The 24,220-nt window shown below is 42.5% G+C and overlaps 1 protein-coding gene across 1 annotated transcript in view; it reads left to right on the top strand.

The window, feature by feature from the left end:
- Positions 1-12,477: 12,477 nt before the first annotated feature.
- LOC126281364 (DDB1- and CUL4-associated factor 12 homolog) overlaps positions 12,478-24,220 on the top strand; it is a 115,384-nt gene continuing 103,641 nt past the window's right edge. The window contains exons 1-2 of the mRNA XM_049980278.1: positions 12,478-12,693; positions 12,778-13,233. Coding sequence (XP_049836235.1) covers positions 12,829-13,233 — 405 coding nt within the window. The 5' untranslated portion in view covers positions 12,478-12,693; positions 12,778-12,828. The remainder of the gene's footprint in view (positions 12,694-12,777; positions 13,234-24,220) is intronic.

Here is a 24,220-nt window from a genome sequence, read left to right as displayed (position 1 = left end):
AACATATTGTCAATGGATGACGCACATGCAGTGATACAGCAACTGCTTGCAAAGTCGTGAGAGAGGCGAGGAGTGGTAGTCGGTACTGACGAAAATATCTAGGCCTTTTCTAGCTGTCTTTCCACTCAGGTCATCCTTTTTGTGGAGTACATAGCCTCGTAGCTCAGGGGTGTAGGATTGATGGAGATGAGTCTGCTGGAGACACAGACACATTGGTCTACCCTGAGTTAAGAGACGGAGTTCCTCCACATGCGTCCTGAACCCCTATAAGTTCCACTGTAGGATGGGAGCCATTTCACCGACGCCGTTTTAATTTACCCCTATCTTTGCACTGCAAAGGTGAAGCACTTGTAGAGTGAGGGGGAGTGGAGGGACTGCCTGGATCCAAGGCACATAACTCCATGATGTTCTCCTCATCAGTCAGACGTGAAAGAATGATGTCTGACGGCGCTCAGGACAGCTTTTGACCCAAACGTAATGAACCTTGAACCTTTCCCTGCACTCGGTCCCTTCCAGGATGAGGGTGAAAGTGGGCTTTTCGTGTCCCTTCTTGACACCCACTACAGAACTATTCTGGTATTTTCTGTGGCGACTGCTTCGATTGATTTATTCTCACTCGTTTTGTCTTGGCATGTACACATGCAAGTACAGGTGCTGGTGGGCGATGGTTGTACACTGGACGACGTCTGCGTCGAGGCCTCGACCTTAGGAACAAGTTTATGCATCATGGAAGCATAAGAAGTGGTAAAAACGGAAGGTTTCGTCACCTTATACTCCTTTTTGGTTTCAACTTAGGGAATTCGCTTGCTGACTTTTAGCTCCTGAATTTTTCGCTCCTCTGCAAAAACAGGCCAGTGCCAACTCCAGACTTGGCGACTCCCAGAGCAGTTAACACAGACTGCTGGAGATGGACATCGCTCCACTCCCGCATCTCACCGCTGTTGACCAAAGCGCTGGCTTTTGTAGCACGGCATAGGGTTAGGTAAATAAGGCCTAAGCCTAAGTCAGAGGAAACATGTCGTGATGTGGTCAGGCAACGCTGGAGAATTAAACGTCACAATGGAGCTGGCAGCCTTCTAGATTTCTCCATTATTCCTATGCATCCTTTGCTCTACATCCACTATCTCCTTTAAGCACCATTCCTATTTAAGTTCAGCTATGTCGATGTCCATAATGTCATGGCATGTAACCACACTCTTGCTAGAGTTAAGGGAGTTATGCAGTTCAACAGTTACATCATATTCATACAATTTTTCGGTCTTCATAAGTAGTTCCACCTGCTTTGTCTGTTAGTCTCTATCAGTAGGGAACCATTTTGCAGCCGCTTAATAGTCTTCAGGCTTCCAGAAAGTACTTCCAACCCTTTATGTAATAGAAGGAGGACACTTTTTCAAATGTCCCCTCCTTCCTCTTAATGACCAAAAACACATTTTGAACCCTGTCACCATAATTCAACTGACGCAGATTTCCAGGAGGGCTAGCCTCTGTCATTCGTTTGGAGAATAGGGTGTGAATACTCCCAAGCGGTACACCCTTCCCACTTGGAGAAGAAGAAGATTTCGAAGGTTCCATCTCTGTCCCAGGAGAAGCTAGGGAAACAAGGGTCTACTCAGACAGAGCCCTGCATGCCTGAGTAAGCCTTATACAACTGTGGTGCGACAGGTTCCCCAGAGGTTGCCCGCTAATGACTGTCCCACCTGAACAGCCATGCATCTCACCAATGTGCAGCACACCTTGAGATCGAAAGGTTTTTATAGAGGCTTTTACCATCCTCGCGATCCGGGTTGTCAAGCCAAGATCTCCATTCCTTGCGGCACACAACCCTCCACTGCCGCGCCATACAGTGGTCCTTAAAGCATGCCCAGAGCTTACAGTAACAGGAGACTGGCCGCACTTACCAATCTCCAGCTCAGGAATCCTGCCGTCTCCATGTCTGTACTCAGCAAACGAATGCTGAGTCCCTGAGGGCGGATAAAACGAAATTCTCTTGTCAAATGGCTTGTGAGGTCCCCCGACTTGACTTCTCTTGATTTCTTCCTTTGGGGAGCACTCAAAGATACAGTCTATGACTAAGCCCCAACTACGCCAGACGATATGTGCTGCACCATATCATCCACTGTAATTACATCTGTTCATCTTTCTTTCGAACGGCGACTGCAAATGTGCCTTTCAGTTCATGGTCAACAGTTGGAACACATGCTTAAATAAAGGATAAAGTTACTTTTTTGGACGACAAAATTTCTGTTATGTGATTTGGATGGTTACCAAGTCATAGATAGTTAATTGTTTCTTTCATTTACGCGTGCACTAAATTGTATTGTAATGTCACGTAAGTCAACAGCGTGTACTGCATGTAGCTGGTAACACTGCCGTTACTCCCTTACCTTCAGTATGAAACAACGTTTCGTTAAGAACAATATTTATGTTGCGGTGTATAGGTGATCACCAAAGCATTTTTAATGAAATGTTTCTTTCGACGAATGTACCACATATGTTATAATTTAGAGCAGTGTAGGTAGAGACAGTTGTCTGACAGCACGTATTTTACCTCTAAGAAGCACACAGGCACGTACAGGAAAAGATAAGTCAAACCTTCCTTCCAACGTTTAGATATTCGATATAGTAGTTGCTTTTTGCAGCGTATAAGAATCACTTCCGCTTCCGTTTGGAGGGAGATGAGTTTCTGAAAAAAATTGTGACCGGGGACGAAACATGGGTGCATTTTTTTGAACCCGAATCAAAGAGGCAGTCAATGGAGTGGCGTCACACAAGCTCGCCGAGGAAGAAAAAATTCAAAACTGTGCGATCGGCAGGGAAAGTTATGGCAACAGTTTTCTGGGATACAGAGGGTGTGATTCTGGTTGATTTTTTGGAGCAGGGATGCACAATAAATTCTGTTCAATACGTCACAACCCTCAAAAAACTTAAAGCACGTCTTCAGCGAGTTCGCCCAACAAAATCAATGGCAGATGTTCTTCTTTTGCATGACAATGCAAGACCACTCACCAGTCGTCACACCTCTGACGAGATTGTCAAAATTGGATGGGAAGTTTTGCCTCATCCCCCATACAGCCCTGACCTGGCACCATCAGACTTCCATCTGTTCGGGCGACTAAAAGAAGCTCATCGTGGGATTCATTTTGAAGATGAGGAGGCCGTCAAAACATCCATGCGTCAATGGCTTAGGAAGCAGAGCTGTGATTTTTACCGTGCTGGGATACATGCCCTTGTTCAAAGATGGACCAAAACTGTAGAGATGGGAGGAGATTACATTGAAAAATGACAAAATGATCCTCAATGTTGTGGTTTTCAACCTATGTAATTGCATTTAAATTTCCTGACAATTAAACGTAGAAAAAAAATAGGAGGCATTACTTTTTGACTGACCCTCGTAGATCTCGCCACGACGAAAAACGTCTTTGCTTTAATGACTTCCATCCCAACTCGCGTATCATATCTGCCACACTCTCTCCCCTATTACGTGATAATAGAAAACGAGCTGCCCTTTTTTGCACCCTTTCGATGTTCTCCGTCAGTCCCACCTGGTAAGGATCCCACACTGCACAGCAATATTCTAACAGAGGAGGAATGAGTGTAGTGTAAGCTGTCTCCTTAGTGGACTTGTTGCATCTTCTAAGTGTCCTGCCAATGAAACGCAACCTTTGGCTCGCCTTCCCCATAATATTATCTATGTAGTATTTCCAACTGAAGTTGTTCGTAATTTTAACACTCAGGTACTTAATTGAATTGACAGACTTGAGAATTGTACTATTTATCGAGTAATAGAATTCCATGGATTTCTTTTGGAACTCATGCGGATCACCTCACACTTTTCGTTATTTAGCGTCAACTCCCACCTGCCACATCATACAGAAATCTTTTCTAAATCGCTTTGCAACTGATACTGGTCTTCGGATGACCTTACTATATGGTAAATTATAGCATCATCTGCGAACAACGTAAGAGATCTGCTCAGATTATCACCTAGGTTATTTATATACATCAGGAACAGCAGAGGTCCCAGGACGCTTCCCTGAGGAACACCTGATATCGCTACAGTTTTACTCGATGATTTGCCGTCTATTACTACGATCTGCGACCTTTCTGACAGGAAATCACAAATCCAGTCGCACAATTGAGACGATACCCCATATGCCTGCAGCTTGATTGGAAGTCGCTTGTGAGGAACAGTGTCAAAAGCTTTCCAGAAATCTAGAAATATGGAATCAACTTGAGATCCCCTGTCGATAGAGGCTATTACTTCGTGCGAATAAAGAGCTAGCTGCATTGCACAAGAACAATGTTATCTGCAACCATGCTGATTATGTATCAATAGATCGTTCCCTTCGAGGTGATTCATAATGTTTGAATACAATATATGCTCCAAAACCCTACCGCAAACCGACGTCAGTGATATAGGTCTGTAGTTCAATGGATTACTCCTACTACCCTTCTTAAACACTGGTGCGACCTGCGCAATTTTCCAATCTGCAGGTCCAGATCAATCGGTGAGCGAGCGGTTGTATATGATTGCTAAGTAGGGAGCTATTGTATCAGCGTAATCTGAAAGGAACCTAATTGGTATACAATCTGGACCTGAAGGCTTGCCCGTATCAAGCGATTTTAGTTGCTTCGCAACCCCTAAGGTATTTACTTCTAAGAAACTCATGCTAGAAGCTGTTTGTGTTTCAAATTCTGGAATATTCCATTCGTCTTCCCTGGTGAAGGAATTTCGGAAAACTGCGTTCAATAACTCCGCTTTAGCGGCACAGTCGTCGATAACAGTACCATCGGCACTGCGCTGCGAAGGTATTGACTGCGTCTTGCCGCTTGTGTGCTTTACATACGACCAGAATTTCTTCGGATTTTCTACCAAATTTCGAGACAATGTTTCGTTGTGGAACCTATTAAAGGCATCTCGCATTGAAGTCTGTGCCAAATTTCGCGCGTCTGTAAATTTTAGCCAATCTTCGGAATTTTGCGTTCTTCTGAACTTTGCATGCTTTTTTCGTTGCCCTCTGCCTCATAAAAATCCTGTTGTTGTTTGGAAACATGAAGTCCATGAATGGCTGCAAATGGCCTCTATGTAGCTGAACATAACCATTCCAGTCAACGATCCGTTCATTTGAACAAGAGGACCCAGTCCATTCCGTGTAAACATAACCCACACAATTATGGAGCAACCACCAGCTTGCATAGTATCTTGTTGACAACCTGGGTCCATAGATTCGTGGGGTCAGCTCTTACAAACTGAAATCGAGACTCATCTAACCACACCCAGGTCCTCTAATCAGTATGCTCCAACTGGTATGGTCACAAGCCCAGAGGAGGCATTCCAGATGATGTTGTGCAGTCAGCAAAGGCACTCATGTTGGTCGTCTCCTACCATAGCCCATTAACGCCACACTGTCCTAACAGATATGTTCATTATATGTTTTACATTGATTTCTGCGGTTATTTCACCCAGTGTTGTTGTCTGTAAGCATTGACAATGCAACACAAAAGCTGCTGCTCTCGCTCGTTAAGTGAACGCCGTTGATCACTGTGTTATCTGTGGTGAGAGGTAACGGCTGATGTTTGGTGTTCTCAGCACACTCTTGACACTGTGCATTTTGGAATATTGAACTCCCTAATAGTTTACGAAATGGTATTTCCCATGCAGAATGATAGTGAGATAACAAACTCTGTTATATTTATGTGGGAATTTAACAAGGACAACAGTAACTTTAAATCCCCAAAGCCACAAATAAATTTCCTTTTCACTTTAATATTTTTTCTGAAATACTACATCTAAATGATTACTCTGCAGTTCACAATGAAGTGTGGCAGAGAGCTCGTCGAACCACCCTGTAAGCTACTTCTCTACCATTCTAAACAGTTTTTATCATTACACTGAAATAAAAAATACTTTCATAGTATTGTCTATTCTGCTGAAATGCAAAGATCAGAAAGATAATACTATACATTTCAATTCGTCTTAACACTAGGACCGACGAGTGGTCAATTTGACCACTTTTTATATTTTAACATGTTATTATTTGGTCAATTTCTAATCTATGCTGTTGTGAGTTAATGATTTTTCCTAAATGTTTATGTAGATCATATGAATAGTACAATATTTATTTTATCTTCATTAGTTTTTTTTAATGAGCACTTATACTTAAAACCGCCGAGTGGTCACTTTGACCTCATTACATGTATATTTGAAAACAGATTATTTTAAGATTGTTGTGCATCACTCTCCGGATTTATTCTTAGCAACAATGCTATTATTGTTGAATGTACTAAATATGTTGTTTACTAACTTTTAATCGTATTGTTTGAATTTAAAAGCTCAACAATGCAATATGTCATTTATTGTTTGCTATTGGGTTTCGCATAAACAAGACTGATTATTTGAGTACTGGTCTCAGAGCAGTAGACATGGCTCAGATGTCACAGCGATACAAACCACGGCCACAGCCACTTTCAGATGAAGAAATTGTCACACTTTTGTATGACTCAGATGCTGAAAATGATCCTGAAGTTGAGGATCTTGTGGAAGATTCTACAGATGTAGATTACCAACCTGTCGCTAATGTGGAGAATGACAGCTCCGAGACTGAATATGAAGGTAATTTACATTCACTTATATTATTATTATTACTATATAAATAATGAACACTATTATAATAGAGCTGACACTTCTACTGCTACTTCTGTTACTGCTATTTAATTGTGTGGTATGTTATCTTTATAATGAGTTGTAGCTTTCTAATTGTCTCTTTCCTCAGGCAGTTGCTGAACCAGGACCAAGCAGTAATATAAACAATGCTAGAGAATGACCTACCCTGAGTAAAAAAAGTACTGCACCTCCTGTAAGTGGACCAATACAGAATCGACGTAGAAGAGGAGAACGAAGTGAGGGTTCACTTCCAGAACCTCGCTCAAAATTCCTGGGGAAGGACGGGATCATGGAGTGAACTGTAGCAGACTTCGGTGTTACTATTTGAGGTAGGATAGGTCAACAGAATATATTGAAAGAAACACTTGGACCTACTCCACACGCAAAGTGGCACGTCTCAAATGATAATGTTTCGAGTGCCTGGCGCCTTTTAGTTGATCAATCAATGCTGAAAGACATAAAGAAATGCACAGAAGCAGAGGCACAATGGCTTCTTGGAAATGATTCCTGGAGTTTGCATTTAGAAGAATTACATGCATTTCTTTCTTTATTATATGTTCATGGTGCACTAGGTGCCAGGTATATTGAAGTAGATGAGTTGTGGTCGAAAAAGTGGGGAGCTCCATTTTTCACTGACACAATGATCAGAAACAGGTTTCGAGAAATTTTGAAATATCTGCGTTTTGATGAAAAAAATACATGGTCGGAACGTTTGAAAAGTGACAAATTTGCACTTATAAAAACTGTCAGTTGAAATACGTACCTGGATCAAATGTCACTGTGGACAAACAACCTTTCCCCAGCAAAACCAGGTGTCCGTATTTCCAATATATGCCAAAAAAGCCTGATAAATTGGGAATCAAATTCTGGCTTCTAGCAGATGTAGAAACAAAATATCTTTGTAATGGGTTCCCTTATGTAGGAAAAAACGAACAGAGGGCACCTAATGGGAAACTTCCAGAACAAGTAGTAATGAAGTTGGCAGCTCCATATCGCAATAAGGGGCGAAATGTGACAACTGATAATTTTTTCACTACGGTCACACTGGGGGAGAGACTGGAAAAAGAGAAAACTAGTCTTGTCGGCACTATCAACCATGCAAGAAAAGAAATTCCGAAGACTATAAAAAAAAATGAAACTTCTCTTTATACGTCTGTTCTCTTGAAAAGAGAAGGTGGTACTCTGACTGTTAACCAAGGAAAAAAGAACAAAAATGTTCTTCTGTATAGCACCATGCACACAGATGTTGAAATACAAAATAATTCGAAACACCTTCCCGAAACAGTGAGCTTCTACAATAGCACAAAATTTGCTGTAGATGTCTTGGACCAGATGACGAGGAAATGTTCTGTCTGCTCTGGTACTCGTCGATGGCCTGTACACGTATTTCACAATTTCCTTGATTTAGCAGCCATCAACGCATGGATCATTTTCAAGCTAGTGACAGGGATCAAAATAAGTAGGAGGAATTTCATCCTAAATCTAGAAGAAGAATTACGTAGAGCCTATATGGAAACGAGAAATCAGGAAAGGATGCCAAGGGACGAAAAAGAAAAGCAAGAAAAGGACGATGGGGATGAAGAAAGAGAAGAAGCGGAAATTCTGCGAAAGTAAGAAAACTATGCCAAAGGAGGAAATGAAGAAACTAGACAAATGAAGTCTGCAGTAAATGCAAGAGATAGGTTTGTGGGCCGTATACATAGAAAGTAATAAAGACAGTACTTTGTAATACTTGTAAGTAGGATTAGATACTATACACGGTCATATTTTATGATTGGTCTTTCTCTTAAGATATTCATGGGTACTTAGTTTCCTAGTAAGATTAATTTCTATTAATTTTAAAACTACTGCAATACAATTAGTATGGTTGCAAATAAATATTGTGAACAATGTTCTTTAATATTAGTAATATTATGTTCCCATTGTTGTAAAATACGATGATACTGTTATTAAACGTAATTAAAGTGATACATTGTTATCAAGGTCATTAATATTTACACTTACATTAAACAGCACAGCATGTAGTTACAAAGAAAGTGGTCACTTTGATCACATCGGCAATTCTAAGTATAGTACTAGTTCCAGCGGTTCTACTGTTAATCCATTTCGTCACTTCAAACGATGGTGTGCGACCTGTTGCAATTAAGTAATTACAAGGAGTTCCTCCACCCCCATGAACCATGGACCTTGCCGTTGGTGGGGAGGCTTGTGTGCCTCAGCGATACAGATAGCCGTACCGTAGGTGCAACCACAATGGAGGGGTATCTGTTGAGATGCCAGACAAACGTGTGGTTCCTGAAGAGGGGCAGCAGCCTTTTCAGTAGTTGCAGGGGCAACAGTCTGGATGATTGACTGATCTGGCCTTGTAACAATAGCTAAAACGGCCTTGCTGTGCTGGTACTGCGAACGGCTGAAAGCGAGAGGAAACTACAGCCATAATTTTTCCTGAGGGCATGCAGCTTTACTGTATGATTAAATGATGATGGCGTCCTCTTGGGTAAAATATTCCGGAGGTAAAATAGTCCCCCATTCGGATCTCCGGGCAGGGACTACTCAGGAGGATGTCGTTATCAGGAGAAAGAAAACTGGCATTCTACGGATCGGAGCGTGGAATGTCAGATCCCTTAATCGGACAGGTAGGTTATAAAATTTAAAAAGGGAAATGGATAGGTTAAAGTTAGATATAGTGGGAATTAGTGAAGTTCGGTGGCAGGAGGAACAAGACTTCTGGTCAGGTGACTACAGGGTTATAAACACAAGATCAAATAGGGGTAATGCAGGAGTAGGTTTAATAATGAATAGGAAAATAGGAATGCGGGTAAGCTACAACAAACAACATAGTGAACGCATTATTGTGGCCAAGATAGATACGAAGCCCACACCTACTACAGTCGTACAAGTTTATATGCCAACTAGCTCTGCAGACGACGAAGAAATTGAAGAAATGTATGACCAAATAAAAGAAATTATTCAGATAGTGAAGGGTGACGAAAATTTTATAGTCATGGGTGACTGGAATTCGGTAGTAGGAAAAGGGAGAGAAGGAAACTTAGTAGGTGAATATGGACTGGGGCAAAGAAATGAAAGAGGAAGCCACCTGGTAGAATTTTGCACAGAGCACAACTTAATCATAGCTAACACTTGGTTCAAGAATTGAAAAAAAAAGGCTGTATACATGGAAGAAGCCTGGAGATACTGACAGGTTTCAGATAGATTATATAATGGTACGACAGAGATATAGGAACTAGATTTTAAATTGTAAGACATTTCCAGGACAGATGTGGACTCTGACCACAATCTATTGGTTATGACCTGTAGATTAAAACTGAAGAAACTGCAAAAAGGTGGGAATTTAAGGAGATGGGACCTGGATAAACTAAAAGAACCAGAGGTTGTACGGAGTTTCAGGAGAGTATAAGGGAGCAATTGACAGGAATGGGGGAAAGAAATACAATAGAAGAAGAATGGGTAGCTTTGAGGGATGAAGTAGTGAAAGCAGCAGAGGATCAAGTAGGTAAAAAGAGGAGGGCTAGTTGAAATCCTTGGGTAACAGAAGAAATATTGAATTTAACTGATGAAAGGAGAAAATATAAAAATGCAGTAAATACAGCAGGCAAAAAGGAATAAAAACGTCTCAAAAATGAGATCGACAGGAAGTGCAAAATGGCTATGCAGGGATGGCTACAGGACAAATGTAAGGATGTAGAGGCTTATCTCACTAAAGGTAAGATAGATACTTCCTACAGGAAAATTAAAGAGACCTTAGGAGAAAAGAGGACCACTTGTATGAATATAAAGTGCTCAGATGGAAACCCAGTTCTAAGCAAACAAGGGAAAGCAGAAAGGTGGAAGGAGTATACAGAGGTTCTATACAAGGGCGATGTACTTGAGGACAATATTACGGTAATGGAAGAGGCTGTAGATGAAGATGAAATGGGAGATACGATACTGCGTGAAAAGTTTAACAGAGCACTGAAAGACCTGAGTCGAAACAAGGCCCCCAGAGTAAACAACATTCCATTGGAACTACTGACGGCCTTGGGAGAGCCATTCCTGACAAAACTCTACCATCTGGTGAGCAAGATGTACGAGGCTGCCGAAATACCCTCAGACCTCAAGAAGAATATAATAGTTCCAATCCCAAAGAAAGCAAGTTTTGACAGATGTGAAAATTACCGAACTATCAATTTAATAAGTCACAGCTGCAAAATACTAATGCGAATTCTTTACAGACGAATGGAAAAACTAGTAGAAGCCAACGTCGGGGAAGAACAGTTTGGATTCCGTAGAAATGTTGGAACACTGACCCTACGACTTATCTTAGAAGTTAGATTAAGGAAAGGCAAACCTACGTTTCTAGCATTTGTAGACTTAGAGAAAGCTTTTGACAATGTTGACTGGAATACTCTCTTTCAAATTCTGAAGGTGTCAGGGGTAAAATACAGGGAGCGAAAGGCTATTTACAATTTGTACAGAAACCAGATCGCTGTTATAAGAGTCGAGGGACATGAAAGGGAAGCAGTGGTTGGGAAGGGAGTGAGACAGGGCTGTAGTCTCTCCCCTATGTTATTCAATCTGTATATTGAGCAAGCAGTGAAGGAAACAAAAGAAAAATTCGGAGTAGGTATTAAAGTCCATGGAGAAGAAATAAAAACTTTGAGGTTCGCCGATGACATCGTAATTCTGTCAGAGATGGCAAAGGACTTGGAAGAGCAGTTGAACGGAATGGATAGTGTCTTGAAGGGAGGATATAAGATGATCATCAACAAAAGCAAAACGAGGATAATGGAATGTAGTCGAATTAAGTCGGGTGATGCTGAGTGAATTAGATTATGAAGTGAGACACTTAAAGTAGTAAGGGAGTTTTGCTATTTGGGGAGCAAAATAACTGGTGATGGTCGAAGTAGAGAGGATATAAAATGTAAGCTGGCAATGGCAAGGAAAACGTTTCTGCATAAGAGAAATTTGTTAACATCGAGTATAGATTTAAGTGTCAGGAAGTCATTCTTGAAAATATTTGTATGGAGTGTAGCCATGTATGGAAGTGAATCACGGACGATAAATAGTTTGGACAATAAGAGAATAGAAGCTTTCGAAATGTGGTGCTACAGAAGAATGCTGAAGATTAGATGGGTAGATCACATAACTAATGAGGAAGTATTGAATCGAATTGGGGAGAAGAGAAGTTTGTGACACACCTTGACCAGAAGAAGGGATCGGTTGGTAGGACATGTTCTGAGGCATCAAGGGATCACCAATTTAGTATTGGAGGGCAGCGTGGAGGGTAAAAATCGTAGAGGGAGACCAAGAGATGAATACACCAAGCAGACTCAGAAGGATGTAGGTTGCAGTAGGTACTGGCAGATGAAGAAGCTTGCACAGGATAGAGTAGCATGGAGAGCTGCATCAAACCAGTCTCAGGACTGAAGACCACAACAACAAACAACAAGGAGTTCCTGAATGCTAGAACGACATTTCAGTCGGACTGTTGCAGAATTTTATAAAGTATTTATTTACTTAGTAGATGACTAAGCCTATTCTTCTGGCATGATGCTAATTTTTCACGTACATAAATAAACGATTTTAGATCTGTGCTGTCGGACTAAACGGCGCAGAGCCATATATCAGCCGTCGCTAAAGCAATGGTGGGGAAGCGACGTCGTGCAAAAATATCTTTCAACTTTCGTAGCTTACACGTACGTTGTCATGACAGTGCGCAAGTAGAGTGTTTCCACAACATTTAAGTTGATTAACAGGAGTGGTGATGGGAGAAAGCTCGTGTGTAAGAAGACCATGCGTGGACACCCGGCTTGACACATGTCCTTTGATGCCTCAGGTGACATTCGACATCGATGGCACTACGTGTCGATAGATCGATGTATCGATGCATAGAAACATTTGTTGGTATAGTTTTGTAGTAGTTTGTGTAATGCTGTTTAATAAAAATAAGGAAATCCATAACAGCAAAGACATAGAATGAAATGCAATGCCTCGGATTCTAATATTCGCCGACGGAGAACTTTGTTTAGGTAATAACATTTCTTTGTTGGCTTGTTGATGCTCCTATCCGTCAGCGGAACCTCGTAAGTATAATACAAACTTATTGTTTGCAGGTTACAAATGGTTTAAACACAAACATAAACCAAAAAGCCGCACTACAAGCCATGGCACATACTCAGCGAGTTCCAATTTATGGAACCAGACCACCATGCGCTACACCTACTCGCTTGGAAGAGTGGCATTCTCGTCTGCGGACGATACGACTTGAAAGAGCACGTAAACCGGACAAGCCAGAGGATTTCGTTGTCTATGAAGGTTCAGATGAGGAGGATAACGCTGTTGCCGAGAAAGAAATTCTTCGAACTTCGTACAATTTTGTGGACTTTGTGAGAGGACGTGAGCTGGGTGGGAATGACACCAGATGTGTGCGTGCTGAATATGCTTCACGTCACATACTTACACATGAAATGTTTAAAGAATATTCTGTATCTCTTAATAACATGAACAAGGTGTTTTGCTCGCAGTGGCTGAGCGACAGACAAGTTGTCTTTGGGACGAAATGCAACAAGGTAAAACGGAATGTATCCTTTAAGATGAGTCGGTAGAACTTCCTTTCTTACATCATATTAAACATTAATTAATATAATGCTGCAGTATATAGTATGAAAGAGTATAACATGAAATGAACGATAGTAACACGCAACTATTCTGGATCTTCAAGAAGAGTTCTAATTGTTATTGAATACAGACTGAAAGCTTCTCATGACCATGGCAACAGTGTGTTGTGCTTCTGATATTGTAGTAGACAACTGATATTAAATTCTAAAGGAGACTGATTGATTGATTTACAGAGGGGCTTCAAACAACAGTGGTCTTAGTCTACTGTTTCCACCACTGAAACTGAGTTTATTGTGTGGTTTCTCTCCCTGTAGCTAATGTGGTGTGGTTTCACCCCCCTCCCCCTCCTATCCCCACTTCGGTTCTGCCATGAGTTCAGTCTGTCTCTTGATTGAGCTCAGGATCCAGAACTTGCCGTGAAACATGACTTCGACATAACTTGATTGCCATGTTTATTAAAGGATATTAATGAATATTTGTAAAATATAGAGCATTTTTGTTATTATTCTGTAAAATAAGTTGAATGTTAGCAAATAATTCATTAGTTTCATAATTATTAGTGTGAAACTGTTGGCTCTTGATCATCATCCTTTGGGTTGGAGTAGGCTATTTAAAGTAAATGTGTTTTCTGTGAGGTGATAGAATGGTGACCCACCTATTTCTATAAGTGACAGTTTCAAAAACCTTGTTTACTATTATCAGCTTTTAAAGTTACTTCAGAATAATGCTAAATAGCATGTTGTTTTTGTTTTAAGAACGCATGTATTTCAACTAGTGTGATATTATAGTGTAAGTCTGTGAACACACTTTATCTTGAACTCCCAAGTTCTGAACTGACAGAGGTTAGACGGCTTCAGACAAATAGCTAGTTTTTTTTGTGATTGGCTCCAACTTTAGCTGTCAGTGGTGTGGTGTATAGTAGTGTTTTAGTGGGCATGGCTGAAAGCACTTCCATTTAGTCATTGTGTGATTTGTACCATTAAATATGAGTATTGAAATATTATTATCAGACATATTGCTATGTTATACCAGTTTCATATTTGAATACACAAAATGTTTAAATATATGTTAGTATGGTGTTTCTCACCTGTATTTGTAGTCAGTCGCTGTGAAGAGCAAAGTAGAAGGTCTGCACTGTGTGAGGGAGGTGGTGCTTGCCTGTAAGGGAGGTGCCCCGTCTCCAAACTGCTCATCGCCCTGTGAGGGTCAGTGTATGGGATGGGGCCTACTTGAATCGTACTGTCAGCACCCTTCCTCTCCTCTTTCTAAGTCACATCACTTTTATGATAATCATCTGAAATATGTGAGCATTTGCCATGCTTTCAACAAGTAATATGTTGTAATACAGAAGAACATTGATAGTCAAGTATAACAGGGATTATGAATAAAACAACAGTTGCTGATAATGCTTCAACTTAAACTAAGGCTTTTGTATAAGTAATATAAAAGTAAGGGACAAATTATGCTCCTAATTTAGTTGTCTTCGCTTCAATTTTGTTTACTATAGCTTATTTATTCAGTTCTTCATATCAAACCACTCGCAAAAGCTCAGAAAAAATTGTTTAGCCATCCATTCTGTTGTTTTATATGTCTATGGCTAAGTAGCAGAGTTGCCATTGCCTGTTTATATGGTATTTCAACTACTGTCTGTGCAGTCTACATTGACGCCCCATTGGCAGAATTCCTTACAGCTGCTCCTACATGGAGTATCATGTTAGGTGGTGCATATACACTACTGGCCATTAAAATTGCTACACCAAGAAGAAATGCAGATGATAAGAGGGTATTCATTGGACAAATATATTATACTAGAATTGACATGTGATTACATTTTCATGCAATTTGGGTTTATAGCTCCTGAGAAATCAGTACCCAGAACAACCACCTCTGGCAGTAATAACTGTCTTGATACGCCTGGGGAATGAGTCAAATAGAGCTTGGATGGCGCGTACAGGTACTGCTGTCCATGCACTTCATCAGGAGTAGTGACTCGCGTATTGTGACGAGCCAGTTGCTCGGCCACCATTAACCAGACGTTTTCAGTAGTGAGAGATCTGGAGAATGTGCTGGCCAGGGCAGTAGTCGAACATTTTCTGTATCCAGAAAGACCCTTACAGGACCTGCAACATGCGGTCGTGCATTATCCTGATGAAATGTAGGGTTTGGCAGGGATCGAATGAAGGGTAGAGCCAAGGGTCGTAACACATCTGAAATGTAACATCCACTGTTCAGAGTGCCATCAATGCGAACAAGAGGTGACCGAGAAGTGTAACCAGTGGCACCCCATACCATCACGCCAGGTGATACGCCATTATGGCAATGACAAATACACGCTTCCAATGTATGTGCACCATGATGTCACCAAACACGGATGTGACAATCTTGATGCTGTAAACAGAAGCTGGATTCATCCGGAAAAATGACGTTTTGCCATTCGTGCACCCAGGTTCGCCGTTGCGTACACAGTCACAGGTGCTCCTGTCTGTAATGCAGTGTCAAGGGTCTTGCAAACTTCCCCATCTGTTGACTCAGGGATCTAGACGTGGCTGCACGATCCATTACAGCCATGCAGATAAGATGCCTGTCATCTCGACTGCTAGTGATACGAGGCCGTTGGGATCCAGCACGGCATTCCATATTACCCTCCTTAACGCACTGATTCCTTATTCTGCTAACAGTCATTGGATCCCGACCAATGCGAGCAGCAATGTCGCGATACGATAAACCGCAGTCGCGATAGGCTTCAATCCGACCTTTATCAAAGTTGAAAACATGATGGTTCGCATTTCTCCTCCTTACACGAGGCATCACAACAATGTTTCACCAGGCAACGCCAGTCAACTGCTGTTTGTGTATGAGAAATCGGTTGGAAACTTTCCTCGTGTCAGCACGCTGTAGGTGTCGTCACCGGCGTCAACCTTGTGTGAATGCTCTGAAAAGCTAATCATTTGCATATCACAGCATCTTCTTCCGGTTGGTTAAATTTTGCGCATGTAGCACGTCATCTTCATGGTGTAGCAATTTTAATGGCCAGTAGTGTAGTACTGAAGAAACTGCAAAAAGGTGGGAATTTAAGGAGATGGGATCTGGATAAACTGACTAAACCAGAGGTTGTACAGAGTTTCAGGGAGAGCATTAGGGAACAATTGACAGGAATGTGGGAAAGAAATACAGTAGAAGAAGAATGGTTTGCTCTGAGGGATGAAGTAGTGAAGGTAGCAGAGGATCAAGTAGGTAAAAAGACGAGGACTAGTTGAAATCCTTGGGTAACAGAAGAAATATTGAATTTAATTGATGAAAGGGGAAAATATAAAAACTCAGTAAATGAAGCAGGCAAAAGGGAATACAAACGTCTCAAAAATGAGATCGACAGGAAGTGCAAAATGGCTAAGCAGGGATGGCTAGAGGACAAATGTAAGGATGTAGAGGCTTATCTCACTAGGGGTAAGATAGATACTGCCTACAGGAAAATTAGAGAGACCTTTGGAGAAAAGAGAACCACTCGCATGAATATCAAGAGCTCAGGTGAAAACCCAGTTCTAAGCAAAGAACGGAAAGCAGAAAGGTGGAAGGAGTATATAGAGGTTCTATACAAGGGCGATGTACTTGAGGACAATATTATGGAAATGGAAGAGGATGTAGATGAAGATGAAATGGGAGATACGATACTGCGTGAAGAGGTTGACAGGGCACTGAAAGACCTGAGTCGAAACAAGGCCCCCGGAGTAGACAACATTCCATTGGAACTACTGACGGCCTTGGGAGAGCCAGTCCTGACAAAACTCTACCATCTGGTGAGCAAGATGTCTGAAACAGGCGAAATGCCCTCAGACTCAAAGAAGAATATAATAATTCCAATCCCAAAGAAAGCAGGTGTTGACAGATGTGAAAATTACTGAACTATCAGTTTAGTAAGTCATAGCTGCAAAAAACTAATGCAAATTCCTTACAGACGAATGGAAAAACTGGTAGAAGCTGACCTCGGCGAAGATCAGTTTGGATTCCGCAGAAATGTTGGAAAACGTGAGGCAATACTGACCCTACGGCTTATCTTAGAAAATCGATTAAGGAAAGGCAAACCTACATTTCTAGCATTTGTAGACTTAGAGAAAACTTCTGACAATGTTGACTGGAATACTCTCTTTCAAATTCTGAAGGTGTTTGGTAAAATACAGGGAGCGAAAGGCTATTTACAATTTGTACAGAAACCAGATGGCAGTTATAAGAGTCGAGGGGCATGAAAGAGAAGCAGCGGTTGGGAAGGGAGTGAGACAGGGTTGTAGCCTCTCCCTGATGTTATTCAATCTGTATATTGAGGAAGCAGTAAAGGAAACAAAAGAAAAATTTGTAGTAGGTATTAAAGTCCATGGAGAAGAAATGAAAACATTGAGGTTCGCCGATGACATTGTAATTCTGTCAGAGACAGCAAAGGACTTGGAAGAGCAGTTGAACGGAATGGACAGTGTCATGAAAGGAGGATATAAGATGGACATCAACAAAAGCAAAACTAGGATAATGGAATGTAGTCTAATTAAGTCGGGTGATGCTGAGGGAATTAGATTAGTAAATGAGAGACTTGAAGTAGTAAAGAAGTTTCGCTATTTGGGGAGCAAAATAACTGATGATGGTCGAAGTAGAGAGGATATAAAGTATAGACTGGCTATGGCAAGGAAAGCGTTTCTGCAGAAGAGAAATTTGTTAACATCGAGTACAGATTTGTCAGGAAGTCATTTATGAAAGTATTTGTATGGAGTGTAGCCATGTATGGAAGTGAAACGTGGACAATAAATAGTTTAGACAAGAAGAGAATAGAAGCTTTCAACATGTGGTGCTACAGAAGAATGCTGAAGATTAGATGGGTAGATCACATAACTAATGAGGAGGTGTTGAATAGGATTGGGGAGAAGAGAAGTTTGTGGCACAACTTGACCAGAAGAAGGGATTGGTTGGTAGTGCATGTTCTGAGGCATCAAGGGATCACCAATTTAGCATTGGAGGGCAGCGTGGAGGGTAAAAATCGTAGAGGGAGACCAAGAGATGAATACACCAAGCAGATTCAGAAGGATGTAGGTTGCAGTAAGTACTGGGAGATGAAGCAGCTTGTACAGGATAGAGTAGCATGGAGAGCTGCATCAAACCAGTTTCATGACTGGAGAGAACAACAACAACAGTGTAGTACTTCATCAGATGTATTAATCTTGTGTATTAATCATATGTCGAGTGCATATTTCATTGTTTGCTGTGTGGACTCTGACTAAGCTATGCCTGGGAGAAGCTGTGCACAGCCCTAGTGATTGTTTCTTGCCGATATTTGACAGCCAACAGAAATTCACAATCATCTGAAAAGCTATGCCAGAACATAAAATAATCATAAGTAAGGAAAAGGACGTAAGACATACCCTGTACCAAAACCAACTGAATAGCCACTATTGGGGGGGGGGGGGGGGGAGCATTGATATTTTTTCGAATGCAATTTTAGCAACCTAAATGCTGGTTCCCATGATTTACCTAAGTTAAAGACTCTGTTACCAATAGTTAAATTTTACTGTCACTTGAATTTAAATTGCCATTTTTATTACACTGTCTGAGAAACTTTGTTGCTTGCATCAAATTCTTTTATCTTCATATTTTTGTTTCAGGCTCGTAGGCAAGGTGCATTTCTGTGACAGTTGATTTAGTTGGCTTTTTGAGCTGAGTTTAATGTTTATGCTCTTTAAATCTTTGTTCAACACTTATTGTGGTTTGTTTCAGCATACAACAGTCCACATGCTGTGTGAATTTTAGTTTGTTATTTCAAATAAGGAATGAAAAATCAGATTTTTGCATTCAGTCAATGTCGTTTCCCTCAGTGATCTATCCAGGATTTTGCAGATTGTGCGTATTTTTCAATATGGTCCCGTGCCTTCTTCATGTCTTTGCCATGGCTGTATTGTATTATAAATACTTCATTCAGACAGTTTTTGTAGTATGGATAATTCCTGAATGTATGCTGTTCAAAACTCATTGTTTTGTACTTCAATTTCTTGTACACAAATAAAAATGTAGGGAAGGAAAGAAATGATTACCATAATAGTAACAACAAACATGATCTGTTTCATGGTAGGAACCCTTGCTAAACAGTATTCTTTTGTGGCCATGCCTTTAGGAAAATCCACTTCCATTGAAAATATATCCATGCTTGACAGCTTTTTGCTGTTAGTTAACATCTGTGTTTTGCATCTTTCCACTATTCCTCCAGATTTTAGTTGCCCTAACAACATAAACTTATAATTTATATACCCTCTATACCATTACTCTCGTGCTGAGCAATTTTTAAATAAAAGCTATATGTAATATTAACTCTTGCATCTCCAAGAGGAATAGCAGTTTCCCTACATGGGTATCACATTCTTTATCTGTTTTCTGTATCAGTTTTGTCTGCATTGGTAAGAACAGTGGCTACTTCACCACCTGCACAATTTAATAATACACCTTTTTCTTCTTACAGAACTAGATGATGCAGTGATTAAGAAAATGGATTCTTAGCTGTCTGGCCACCCAGATTTAGACATTCCATGGTTTATGTTGCTAGGATAGATCCTTTTAGAAGGACATGGTTGATTTCCTTTCCCATACTTTTCTAATCTGAACATGTCTTCTTTCTCTGACAGCTTCAGTGTTGATGGCATGTTAGGCAACATTCTTATTGCCTCACACGCCCCTGTTAATGCAGAAACTAGTTTTAGTCTTGTAGGTATGTTCACTGTTTTAAAATAAACATCACCCCAAAGGAGTCATAGTAATTAATACAGCTAGGAAAGTCACATGCCTGTACAGTGATTGTAAGTGATATTCTGGAGATATGGAACTGGCATGTGGATACTTCAGGTCTTGTGTAAGAGAGGCATGGCATCCTCGCGGGTGCAGATAAGTGCATAAGTTCTTTTTAAAGGTAGTCATTATATCTTTGATTGTCTGCCTCAATAGCTGAGTGGTCAGTGTGATGAAATGCCATGCAAAGAAGCCTGGTTCGATTCCCGGCTGGGTTGGAGATTTTCTCCACCCAGGTATTGGGTGTTGTGTTGTGCTCATCACCATCTCATTCCCATCGACATGCAAGTCACCAAGAGTTGCGTCAGCTAAAAAGACTTGCACCAGGCAATTGTCTACTTGACGGGAGGCCCTATCCACGCGACATTTCATTTCATATCTTTGATTCGTGCTAACTTTTACGTACAGCCTAAATAATTTCAGTCCCAGCTGAGGGATAGAAATTATAGTACTTAATCTATCATTGGCTATAAACATAACATTGGAGCTTCAGTAACTTCAGCCACAGAAGTTAGTGCAACAGCCAACAACATTTGCTGTTTCTACATTGCACTTTAAATTAGTCTTTTTCTCACATGCTTCTGCATAGAAGTGAATAGTAGTGGATTGATACCCAGAAGTAATAGTACTAAGATTGCATCTAGTGATTGCTTAGGTTAGTGTTGTATTCCTTGTTGCATAGACAAAATGCAGGTTAAAGCTTAAATTGGCCACTGTCCAGAAACAGTGGGAAGCTGCACATATCATGTTAATTGGGTTTCACACTGCTACAGTGGACTATGGTAGCATTGAGGCAAAAGCTATGGCATGTTTTGTTTGTATAGTATTGTCTGGTATCTCTGAGGCCTCAGCACCTTCTTATGCCCTCACCTGGCTAGTCTACATTCACCTTAGTGCGAATGGCAAATAGTAATGGTTCCTTGAATTCCCCCAGGGGCTCAGCATTCACTTGCTGAGTACGGGCTTGGCGACCCTGGGGTCCTGAGCTGGGGACTGGTCTGCGCCGCCAGTGTCCTGTCACCCCCGGACATGCTTCAGCGACCACCGTACGGTGCGGCGGTGAAATGTTGTGTGCTGCGGGGAATGGTAATCTTGGCTTGACCGCCTGGATTGCGAGGAAGGCCAACCTCTATAAAAACCCCTCAATCTTTCGGTGTGCTCTGCGCCTAGAAGATGCATGGCTGTTGGGGTGGAACAGTCGCAAGCGGGCAACCTCTGGGGCACCTGCTGCACCCCAGTTGTATAAGGCTTACTCAGGCACACGGGGCTCTGTCTGAGCGGACTTTTAGTTCCCTAGCTGCTCGTGGGACCGCAATGGACCCTTTGACCTCTACATTTCCCGCTACCAGTGGCTTGGGTGGGCCGCTGGTAGGAAAACACACCCCATCGAAAAAGCGGCTACGCGCTGCGAGTCCTCCAGCGCCTGGTGTTGCTAGAGATTTAACAGAATGTAGTAACGGAGCACATGCTGATAATCAGAATGTGTTTTTGATTATTAAAAGAAAGGAGGGTAGCTTTTAGAGGGTTTCTCCCTTTTACATCCACAAGGGTCTTGAGGAAATTGCAGGCACACTGAAATCTGTAAAGTGACTGTGCAATGGGACTCTGTTAGTTGAAACTTCTAGTTCCCGTCAAGTTGCTGCCCTTCAGAAAGCAACCTGTCTGGGAGAGTAACCTGTCTGGGAGAGTACGCTGTCGAGACTGAGCTCCACTCCACTTTGAATTATAGTAAGCGTGTTGTTACGTGTAGGGACTTGGTGGATATCCCCATAGACAAGTTAAAATCTGAGTGGGCTGACGAAGGTATTGTTGACGTGCAGCATATTATGAAACGAGTCGATGGGGACCTCGTGAAAATCTGACTCGTTTGTTCTCACGTTCAGTTGCCTGAGACTCCCAGAGCATGTTAAAGCGGGCTTCTTACGTTTGCCCGTACAGCCATATTTCCCCAACCCAATGCGCTGTTTTAAATGTCAGCGCTTTGGGCATACTACGTTGGGGTGCAATGGGATAGCCACTTGTGGTAAATGTGGTCAGCCTGCCCATGACAGAGCCGATTGTTCATCGCCTGTGAAGTGCGTGAATTGCTCTGGGAGTCACCCTGTCTGGAGCCGGATCTGCTCCATCTATCTCGAATAACGGAAGGTACAGGAGATTAAAACATCTAAGCGCATCCCCTATGGTGAGGCCAAGAAGCTCTTTAAGGCCATGCAGCCTCCTGTGTTTTCAACATCTTTCGCTTCCGCTCTCAAAAAACCGGTACAAATGGCCACTGGTGCTACGCAAACGGAGGTTGCTAGTGTTAGCACTAATACCTGCGCTTGCCAGTGCACTTGTGCTGCTGCGGTTGTTTTGCAATCTGCGGCTCTCCCCGTTGCATCGGACAAGGCCGTGGTTGCTGACATTGAGGTACTTCCTGCCTCTCCCCATATGGCGCCTTCTGCCCAGGCGAGTCAACCTCCAACTGTTGACAAGGCTCTGCATTCCAAACCCCCCAAGACAAAGCCTCAGAAGATGATGGTTCTGCCACCTGAGGAGACTAGTCAGCGTCGGTCCGATGACGAGGCCATCGTACTGTCTGACATCTCCCGTGGGTTGTCATCGGAGCTTCTGGACATTGATGTCGACCAGGGGCGATCTTCTCGCCCCAGGAATAAATCTCCGGCCAGTACGGTCTCTCCTCCAAAGCACAGAGGCAGGGTGAAAGTTCAGCCACCCTGATCACTGGCTCCCATATTACAGTGGAACCTGAATGGGTTCAGGACGCATGTGGCCGAATTACAACTCCTTATACGAGAGTGCCCCTTGTGCTTATGTCTCCAGGAGACACATTTTCGGGCCACTGATTCTCCTTCTTTACGGGGCTATACCGTATATCGAAAAGATGATCTGACGGGGCAAAGGGCAAGGGTGGTGTTGCGGTTTTTGTCCGTGACATGCACCCCTCATCTGAGCTCCCTCTCGTCACCGACTTGCAAGCAGTTGCAGTTGACATTCTTGTGGGTCGGAGGCTCACAGTCTGTTCAGTTTATTTACCACCTCCGGATGCTGTAGACTCTGAGGCTCTCACGGACCTTATTAGCCAACTCCCCCGCCCATTTCTTCTTCTGGGGGACTTCAACGCTCATAATGTCTTGTGGGGCTCTCCGACTACTTGCCCCAGGGGTCGCATTCTGGAAAGCGTCATGATGTCTGAAGAACTGTGCCTCCTCAACTCTGGTGCTCCCACTCATTTCTGTACTGCTTCTGGGTCGTCATCGGCTATTGACCTTTCCTTTTGCTCTCCAGCACTCGCGGATTCTGCTCTGTGGGAGGCTGCAGCTGACCTCCATTCTAGTGACCACTTCCCCCTTTGGATTCGCCTCCTGGATGAGGCTGTGGCATTACCAGTGCCGCCCCGGTGGCACCTCTGCAGAGCTGACTGGACACTTTTCAGCCAACTGGCTGTTTTGTAAGACCGTGCCAGTGTCCACGAATGGGTAGACCATGTTACAGCCGTGATCTCCCATGCTGCTGAATTGTCAATCCCACGGTCATCCGGTCATCCCAAGAGGCGTCCTGTCCCTTGGTGGACCACTGAGTGCCGCTCAGCCATCCGCGCCCGCCATGCGGCACTGCGCCGCTTCAAGTGCCGTCCCTCAGCTGACAATCTTGCGGCCTTTTGGGTGGCAAGGGCCAGAGCGCGGCGAGTGATTAAAGAGGGCAAACGACGGTCATGGCAATCGTTCTTGAACTCCATCTCTCGCTCCACTAGTTCTACGAAAGTATGGGAAGCCATCAGGAGGATTTCCGGGAAACTCAGCCAGCTACCTGTCACGGCATTGCTGCATCAGGGATGTCTCCTCACGGCGCCGAGAGACATTGCCCAGACACTGACCATGCATTTTGCGGACTCTACCGCCACTATTAACTGTGATCCAGATTTCTGCCACTACCGCACTGCCATCGAAAGGGGTCACTTGGACTTCCGGGCTCTAAATTCTGAACCCTATAACTGCCCCTTCACAATGTGGGAACTGGATTCTGCGCTGTCTGTGGCTCATGATACTGCGCCTGGTCATGATCAAATCCGGTACAGCATGCTGCGGCACTTGTTGCTGCCATCCAAGGAAGTTCTCCTGAACTGTT

The sequence above is a fragment of the Schistocerca gregaria genome, chromosome 7 (genome assembly GCF_023897955.1).
Source record: "Schistocerca gregaria isolate iqSchGreg1 chromosome 7, iqSchGreg1.2, whole genome shotgun sequence".
NCBI classification, from domain to species: domain Eukaryota; kingdom Metazoa; phylum Arthropoda; class Insecta; order Orthoptera; family Acrididae; genus Schistocerca; species Schistocerca gregaria.
This window is presented reverse-complemented; position numbering and strand designations above follow the sequence as displayed.